Source organism: Mobula birostris, chromosome 12 (genome assembly GCF_030028105.1).
Source record: "Mobula birostris isolate sMobBir1 chromosome 12, sMobBir1.hap1, whole genome shotgun sequence".
NCBI lineage: Eukaryota > Metazoa > Chordata > Chondrichthyes > Myliobatiformes > Myliobatidae > Mobula > Mobula birostris.
Window position 1 is genome coordinate 107,529,784 of NC_092381.1, and position 9,691 is coordinate 107,539,474.

General features: G+C 48.1%; 1 protein-coding gene across 1 annotated transcript in view; it reads left to right on the top strand.

Moving 5' to 3' along the window:
• Window positions 1-6,675, top strand: part of nop53 (NOP53 ribosome biogenesis factor) — a 43,740-nt gene extending 37,065 nt beyond the window's left edge. Inside the window, exons 10-13 of the mRNA XM_072274429.1 lie at window positions 105-171; window positions 1,023-1,099; window positions 2,349-2,405; window positions 6,574-6,675. Of these exons, the coding sequence (XP_072130530.1) occupies window positions 105-171; window positions 1,023-1,099; window positions 2,349-2,405; window positions 6,574-6,580 (208 nt within the window). The 3' untranslated portion in view covers window positions 6,581-6,675. The remainder of the gene's footprint in view (window positions 1-104; window positions 172-1,022; window positions 1,100-2,348; window positions 2,406-6,573) is intronic.
• The last annotated feature ends 3,016 nt before the right edge of the window (window positions 6,676-9,691 follow it).

The window sequence follows — 9,691 nt, forward strand, 5'->3', positions numbered from 1 at the left end:
CTGTACCTCTGTAGCAGGGGTTCCCAACCTTTCTATGTCATGGACCCTGCCCTAGACTCTAATTATAGTATTTAGCTTACTGAGTGTACTTGCTTTCCTTCCAGATATGAGGACCCTGACCTTGAAGTGAAACTCAGTGATGAGCTTGTTGGTTCACTCCGGGCTTTAAAGGTTAGTATTACAGCATTGTTCAGAACAAGATTCAGAGCTTGTGTTATGGGCTTGTCACACCTATCCCTTTCCTGTGCTATTTCCTCCTTTTCAATGTGTATTCCCTTCATGTCCTGCTCTCTGTTCCACCTACCAACACATCTCCTTCCCCCCCCACCTTCCCTCCCCCTCCCTTTCCTCCTCTCCCTCCCTTTCCTCCCCCACTCCCCCTTCACTCCCCCCCCACCTTCACTCCTCCCCACCTTCACTCCCCCTCACCTTCACTCCCTCTTCACCCTTTCCTTCCCTCCCCTTCCCCCTCTTTCCCCACTTCCCTTCCACCCCTAGCTCTCTCCCTCTGTTCCTGCATTAATCTTACAACCTGTAGCTTCTCTCCTTTTACCTTCTATTGCCCCCCACCCACTTACCTGCCTCCTCAGCGTTTCTCTCCCACTGGATAACTTTCCCTTTCCATTCTTGTCTCTCCTCCCTGCACAGGGGGTGGGGTTACCAGGGGGAAGTGGGTGATGATGTGTTCAAGTCCTTTGTGTAAAGCTATTAATCAGGGCTGTATATGATGAAATGCATGTACTTTGATAATAAATTATACTTTAAACTTTCAATTTTAATGGTGTTGAAAATTGATGAAGACAAGAGATTCTGCAGATGCTGGAAATGCAGAGCAACACACACAAAATGCTGGAAAAACTCCGCAGGTCAGGCAGTATTTATGGAGAGGAATAACCGGATGGCACTTTGGGCTAGACCTTTCATCAGGATTTTAAATTTCTCTACTTGCCTATTTTGTGTCTACACTGAAGGGAAGCAGTGACTGAATCTTTAATCTGTAACATGAACTTTGTTTCCAACAGCCAGAGGGAAGCATCCTTGGCGACCGCTTTAAGAGCTTGCAGAAGAGGAATCTGATTGAACCCAGACTGAGAGCAAAGTAAGTGGATGTGAACGGTGTGGATTTCTGTGAATATGCAGTTACACACGGCAGGAGCTTGCCCCCTAACAAGGTTTTTATAGCTGAGTCGGGTATGGTGGAGTTGGAGGCAGAATCATGCCAGTCCCTCCCCTCCAGCTATCCCAACGGTGATTCAGAGTCAGAGTACTGAGCACAGAAACAGGCCCTCTGACCTATCTGATGTATTCCAAACTGACTAGTCCATCAACTACACCTGGAGACTATCCCTCCAAACCCACCCCCATCCATATACCTATCCAAGCGTCTCTGAAATAAATTAATATTTATTTGGAGATACATAGGAAGGAGGCCCTTCTGGCTCAGCAAGCTGCACTGCCCAGCCACCCACGTACTTAATGCTGGTCTAATCGCAGGACAACTTACAGTGACCAATTCACCTAAATGGTTTCCATATCTGGTAGTTGAAACCCAGTGATGTCCTGATCACCCGCTGAAGTGCTTTCTGATCGATCTTGTTGCAGCAATGTACCATGATGTCATGCAGTAGGTCAGTATGCTTACAGTTACATATCGACAAAAGTTCACCATCAGCTTTTGGGGCAGATTATAAACTCGTAAAATAGTATAGGTGCTGCTGAGCCTTCCCTAAGATGGAGGAAGTTTTGGTGGTCCAAGAGGGCGTGTTCACTCCCAAGAACTTCCCACTGCTTCGCTGTTTATGAGCAGTGCAGCTTGTTCATACCATCTTGCTTTCCTGAAATCGATACTCGTTTCTTTGGCTTATTATTTTTTATTTATTGAGATACTTCCAGCCCTTTGAACTGCACTGCCCAGCAATACCTGATTTAACCCTAGCCTAATTTACAACGACCAATTAACCTACTAACTGGTACGTTTTTGGACTGTGGAGGAAACCCAAGTGGGAACAGGGAGAACGTACTTGTGATTGGAACTGGAGCACCTGTACTGTAAAGTGCTGTGCTAACCACTACGCTACTGTGATGCCCAACAAAATGTTAATATGTTGAGTGAAAAGTTATGGTTATTGCACCAGTACAACAGTTTCTGTACCTCCTCTCTGCTGTTCTGCAGTTATTTGTAATTAATCGAATCTTTGCCGTGATTGATGATTGAATTGGTGCAGAGGCAGACACAGTCATGGGTGAAGAGAGTGCTCATTCCACACTGGGATATTTTATACCCACCTGAGAGGGGTTTGATCTGTACCTGTTTTTTTGTTTACCTGTTTCTTATTTTTCTTCCTTAGGTTCAAGAGGAAGTACAAGCTAAAATATGTTGAGAAGCGGGCGTTCCGAGAAGTTACGTAAGTGTCCAGTCTGTCCACAGCTCAAATGGTTCAGTTTGACATCAGAGAATGTATACAGTATACAACCTTATATTCTTACTCTTCACAGACACCCCTGAAACAAAGAGCCCCAAAGAATGAACGATAGAAACGTCAGAGCCCCCACAACCTCCCCCACCACACATGAGCAGCAGCAAAATTATGGACCCTCCCCCCACTTGCACCATCAACAATACCTCCCCCAGAACACCTTGACTGTATGCCGGATAGGTTTTCACCCACTAGCGAGGGAGTGAGACCAGCAGTTCTCTGTTCTGATGTTGCAATCTTTCATATTGCTTCTGGAGGTCCCTCCCACACCCCAACTTGAGGACCGACAGGATCTCACTCACCATCAAAAAGAGAGCGTGAGAGAGAGGATCACTCGAGTAGAGGGTCCTCCTTCTGACAGCAGTGCATACCGCCTGCTGTCTTGATGCTTTAGTCTTCAGTCGGCGACATCAGCAAGGGACTGGTCATCTACGGGGCAGCACCCCAAAGGCACACGTTTTACAGGCTGCACCTGCGGGTATGAAAACACCAAGCTGCACGGCTGGTGTGGAAACCCACCACTTGTGGAGAACCGTAGTACAACTGTAAATCATGGGCTCTGACAGGACCCCAGCTGTCTTGAAAAGAGAGTCGTGAGAAAAGAAGAATAAGCTGTTTCGCAGACGAACTGGGAGAAGCCCCCTGGATCTATAAAAACCTGCGGCCATCCTTTTTTTCCAGAGTGAGCACTTGGTAGTTCCTCATCCAAGAGAGTGTAGTTTGGCCAATTATTGAGGCTAGTTCAAAAATATGTTTTTTTGAAGAATGATGGTGGGATGTCAGGGAGAGATGATGTGATGTGATGTTTATGAGACAGACTGCAGTTGAAGTGATTTGGAATTCAAGATTGTTGCTTGTCATTTTTCAATACAGAAGTGTAAATGGTAGTGGGGTGGAGATGTGTCTATCAAAGGAGATGTGCTTCTTCCCTCTGCCAGCCTGCAGGTTGCCCTTCAGTAAGGTGTAGCACCTGCATAGTGCTCGCCCCCCCCCCCGCCAAGATCAAGGTCACGTGAAGCCACGGGAGCAGGTGGTGGGTGTTCGTATGAGCAGCCGGTGCAGGTCACAAGTCCTGGTTATGTGACCACCGACACCAGGCAGACAATCTCTGAAGAGTATTGAAAATGGCTGGGGTCACCCATCTTGTAAAGACACTGCCCAGAAGAAGGCAATGGCAAACCACTTTGGTAGAAAAATTTGCCAGAAACAATCAAGGTCATGGAAAGACCACGACTGCCCTCATATGACATGGCACATAATGATGATGTCATATGACACAGCACATGAAGTCATATGACATAGCACATGATGATGTCATATGACACAGCATATGATGATGATGATGACGTGACAAAGAGAACAACGTGATTGTTATTGTGGATCCAAGGCAACACAAAAGAAACAATAAACATAAAAAAACACAGGAAAGCACAAACATAATTATAACAGCAATCCTATAAAACTTAATGTGTACCGTATATGTAGACTTAGCCAGCCGGTGGTGCAGTGACATTCACACTGGACGTCGAGGCACCTGGTCCTGTGTTCGAATCCGGCTGGCTCCTTGTGTGCTTTCTGCCTGTGCTGTGTTGAGCATCGAGCTAGCGACTCAGCCTCTTAAAACAGACAAATGCTAAGTAAACGGCAAGGTAGCAGCCGGATGTGCCGCGAGGCGCGGAGAGGAACAACAACATATACGTAGACCGAGTGTACGGACGTAAAGTGACACTTGTTGATGTGGATGTAGTGGTGGTGCGGTTAGTGGGTGGAGGTGTTGATCAGTCTGATGGCATGAGGGAGGTAACTGTCTTTTTGAGTCTAGTGGTCCCGGTGTGAAAGCACCATTGATTGCAGCCCAGTAATGTGCACGTCTCCCGTACAAGTGGTGTGCCTGCACAGCAGTTCTCTGTTCTGCTTACGCACTGCAATTGCTGCCCCCAGCCACCCCCTTGACTACAAGTTTTTAGCAGGTCGATGGTATCCGCACTGGACTTCGAGGCGAGTGGTACTGGGTTCGAGTCCAGTCAGTTCCTTGCATGCTTTCCATCCGTGCTGTGTTGAGCATCAAGCTAGCAATTCGACACAAATGCTTAGGAAACAGCAAGGTTGCTGCCTGATGCACCGCAAGGCACAGAAAGAAACTACACAGCACAACTCTACTGGTCTTCCCAAACCTTCCCACAGCCCCACCCCCCACCCCCATCCATTTCACACCTTGAAGGAACTTACAAAGAGTTCCACTGGCTCCTGTTTTCTGTGCACAAGTGCTGCAAGCAAGCTCAATTTCAATGCTCAAGCAAAGTTTGGATAGGTGCATGGATAGCGATGGTCCCGATGCAGGTCAGTGGGAGTAGGCAGCTTAAACAGTTCGGCACAGACTTGATGAGTGGAAGGGCTTTTCTTTTAAAATATTCAACTGCTTCCCATACCCTTTGAGGAGGAATTGCAAAGCACCCCCCCCCCCGAGAGAGGAAATCTCTTTTAATTAGTTGGCCTTCATTAATTGGGGGATTGATTTCAAAGGCTGTAAGGTAATATTGTAGCTCTGTAAAACTAGTTGGACCACACTTGGAATATTGTGTTCGGTTCTGGTTGCCTCATTATAGGAAGGATGTGGAAACTTCAGAGACGGTGCAGAGGAGATTTATTTATTTCAGGCCATGCTGCCCCAGCAACCTCTGACAAACCCATTTAAACCTAACCCAATCACAGGACAATTTACAATGACCAGGATGCTGCCTGGATTACAGAGCGTGCCTTATGAGGATGGGTTGAGTGAGCTGGGGCTTTTCTCTCTGGAGCGAAGGAGGATGAGAGGTGTCTTGATAGAGGTGTACAAGATGATAAGAGGCATAGATTGAGACTTTTTCCCAGGGCAGAGATGGCTAATACTAGAGGGCTTAATTTTAAGCTGATTGGAGGATAGTATAGGGGGGAACGTCAGAGGTAATATTTTTACACAGGGTGGTGGGTGCGAGGAATGTGCTACCAGGGAGGGGGTAGAGGCAGATATATTAGGGACATTTCTGACAGAAAAATGGAGGACTATTTGGGAGCGACAGGTTATATTGATCTTAGAGTGGGTTCAAAGGTGGCTGCAACATCATGGGCAGAAGGGCCTGCACTGATCTATGTTAAATAAGCCCCTTATTTTCAAACACAGATCCCAGTGCTAGGTAGCAGGAGGAGACGGTCTCTCCAAGTCCACCCTACCCAGGCCCCTCAGGCTTCTCATACAGCATTTGACTTCTCCATAAATTTGCAAGGAACGCAATATCCATGTAAGGCAATCTATAAAAGAAAACATGCCACTTGCCCAATTGTTGAGCTGAGATTTGGAGTTGATTCTTTAAAACCTGAGCTCTGAAAGTCTGGCCTCTAGTTTCTGCCCAACTGCCTGGGGCTGCTTTTGCGTGAGTCAGTCTGTCTGTCTCTGTCTGTCTGTCTGTCTGTCTGTCAGTCTCCCTCTCTCTCCCTCTCTCTCCCTCTCTCTCCCTCTCTCTCCCTCTCTCTCTCTCTCCCCCTTTCTCCCCCTCTCCCCCTCCCCCTCTCCCCCTCCCCCTCTCCCTCTCCCCCTCCCCCCTCCTCCTCCTCCTCTCCCCCTCCCCCCTCCTCCTCCTCCTCTCCCCCTCCCCCCTCCCTCCCTCCCTCCCTCCCTCCCTCTCTCCCTCTCTCCCTCTCTCCCTCTCTCCCTCTCTCCCCCTCTCCCCCTCTCCCCCTCTCCCCCTCTCCCCCCTCTCCCCCTCTCCCCTTGTTTAATACCTTTGGATCAGCATGGCAAGCCAAATCCATTCCCTTGTGGTGGATGGACATCTGCAACACGTTAGGATCATTTTACAATCAGCTTGGAAATGGCAGTCTTTCTCTACACAGTAAATCCCTGTGGCTTCTACGTTCACAGCTCCCCCCCCCGTGCTACCCTCTCACCCTCATATTCCCCCCTCCTGCCTCCTCGCGCCCCCCCATCCCCTTGCCCCCCCGCTCCCCTCCCTCCCTCCTTAGTTACTCCAGTATTTTGTGTGTGTTGTTTAATGATTCCTAGGATGCTTTCTGTGCTTCACCTTTATGATAACGTTTTAATTTTTTTAATTTTCAGATTGTAACCGCTGGAGGTGGAGAAGAGGATCCTGTGGCTGGAGCTGATAGTAATTTTTATTTTTATTGGCTGCCAAATAAAATGTCAGAGACTTATTATGAACCACATTTTTGATGGCTGGCTGTTTTTGCTGCACCATTATTTGTTCAGTGTCATGTTGCTGATAGAGAGTATAAGCTGGACCCTCCTGGATGGGAGTTCTCCAGTGCGGAGTTTGCAAACCAGACCAGGTCTGCTCTGGAAGCCCTGAACCCCTAATGAATCGGTTCTCCAGTGCGGAGTTTGCAAACCAGACCAGGTCTGCTCTGGAAGCCCTGAACCCTAATGAATCGGTTCTCCAGTGTGGAGTTTGCAAACCAGACCAGGTCTTCTCGAAGTGCTGAACCCTCCTGGATGGGAGTTCTCCAGTGTGGAGTTTGCAAACCTGACCAGGTCTGCTCTGGAAGTGCAGCCCTGGGCTGGGGTTCAGCATTTCACTGACGCTTCTCCCTCTCTGATATCCTTGCAGTTTGAACACGCGAGAGTTCGGGCAAAGACCAATTAGATTCAGATACAGATTTATTTGGGGAATGCGGGGCGCAGCACAGAACACATTCTGGTGCCAGCACAGAGCACCCACAATATTGACGGAGCAACGCAGAACACAACAAATCAAATATACCAAGCGACTGCAGAATAATCCCATTCCTCCCTCTCTCCCACCCATGCACACACACAGACCCTCACCCCATCCCCCAGCAGACTAGTGGATCCGCAGGCGTTTGCAGGCTCAAGCTCCAGCCATCAGCCTTGGGGACTTCAGATCAACCTTTGGGCTTCGAGCCAGGCCATTTACTTGTGGGTGTTCATCCATTGGCAGGGTGTCCTTGCCTCCCCATCTCCTGCACAGCTGGTAATAAGGTCCTGTCTGGTTTCCATCTCCCTCAACCCCCTGAGGACACAAGCCAACTGCTGCTCCCCAACAGACAGTTCTGCTGTTCGCCTACCTTGGGGCAGCGGAGTAGAGATACGTCTCTACCAAAGGAGGTGTAAGGTGCTTCTATCCTCCGCTAGCCTCTAGGTCACCGTTGAGCAAGGTGTAGCACCTACTTAGCCTCTTCTCTCCATCCTCCCAAAAAAAAAATCAGTGTCAGGTGAGGCCATGGGAGCAGATGGTGGATGGTCGTATGAGCAGATAGTGCATATCACGTCCTGGTTATATGATGCCAGGTAGACAATATCTGAAGAGCATTGATAATGGCTGGGGTCACCCATCTTGTAAAGATACTGCCCAGAAGGCAGCAATGGCAAACCGCTTCTGTAGAAAAAGTTGTCAAGAACAATTGTGGTATGGATAAACCACAATCGCATATGTTGTAGGGCATGGCACGGAACGATGACGACACCTAAGACTTGTGGATTCCCCGGGCGGACTGCCTGGCTATGTTTAGGGGGTATGCTCGTGCCCGGGTGAACATTGAAAAGGAATACGCACAGTCCGCGGCGGCCGTAGAGGTGTTCCGGGACCGTTGGGCTCCGTGGGGTGTAAATTGATGAGGATGGCAATATAATGGTTTCACATGTATTGTCTGTTTGTATTGTAGTAAATATGTTAGTCACTGGTTTTGTAAATATTGTATAGCACCGACATTTGTAATAAAAATGAAATAAAAAATATAAAAAAAAGACTTGTGGATTACTTTTTCATTCTTTACAGCCAGCGAAGTACTTAAGAAGGTTTGTGATAGAGAAACAGCGACAGGCAAGGCGACCCTGCAGCTTCCCAAAACCAGCACTGTGCTAATGAGCAGAGAACTCTGAGGAGGAATCTGGCCTCCAGGATGCTGGGGAGAATTGTCTGGGGGTTGAGGTCTTTGGTTTGACATTGCACCTGGGTGGACAACCCTCTATTTGGTTCTAGGATGAGTTTTGAGTCCCATATCAGCAATTCCACCAAGGCTAAATTCTCAGCTCATTGTAACACTGCCCACTTTCGGTCCTCTTACGCCTTCCTGAAACCCTTGTATCTTTAATGTAAGCCTTCACTCTGTCCCGCCACAAAAGGCAGGATCTCCCATTGGCCAACCATTTCAAATTGACCTTCCATTCACATTCCAACATGTCTGTCTATGCTTCTCTACTGACACAATGAGGCCACACTCAGGTTGGAGGAGCAACACCTCATGTTCTGTCTTGGTAGCCTTGAACCTGATGGCACAGACATTCTGTGCCATAATTCTCATAATTTTTTGCTCTACTCTTTTTTTTCCATTCTAGGTGCCCTCACCTCATCTCATCTGCCTATCACCTCCCTCTGGTGCCCTTCCTCCTTCCCTTAATGGCCCACTGTCCTCTTTTATATTTCTTCTTCAGCCTTTGACCTCTACCACCTATCTCCCCACCCCCAGCTTCTCACTTCATCCTCCCTTCACTCCATTATCTCCCAGCTTGTACTCCCACTCCCTTGCACTTTATCCTGGTTTCTGCCTCCTTCCTTCCCAGTTGTGATGAAGGGCCTTGGCTCGAAACGTTTTCAATTTATTCCCCTCCATAGATGCTGCCTGGCTTGTTGAGCTCCTCCAGCATTTTGTGTGTGTTGCTTAAAATTCTTGTACTTGTTTACTAATACTTTCATGGTCTTATCCCACCCTTTCTCTGTCATCCCTCGCCCATGACTCTTTGTGATATCAGCTCTTAAGTTCAAGTCTCATAATCAGCGCATTTAATTATAAACCCCCACTCCACTACGCCTTCAGCAGCTTGAGTCCTAAACTCTGGTCTGGAATTCCAAAAGGCTTTTGACAAGGTCCCACACAGGAGATTAGTGTGCAAACTTAAAGCACATGGTATTGGGGGTAAGGTATTGATGTGGATGGAGAATTGGTTAGCAGACAGGAAGCAAAGAGTGGGAATAAATGGGACCTTTCAGAATGGCAGGCGGTGACTAGTGGGGTACCGCAAGGCTCAGCGCTGGGACCCCAGTTGTTTACAATATAATGACTTGGATGAGGGAATTAAATGCAGCATCTCCAAGTTTGCGGATGACACGAAGCTGGGCGGCAGTGTTAGCTGTGAGGAGGATGCAGAGTGACTTGGATAGGTTGGGTGAGTGGGCAAATTCATGGCAGATGCAATTTAA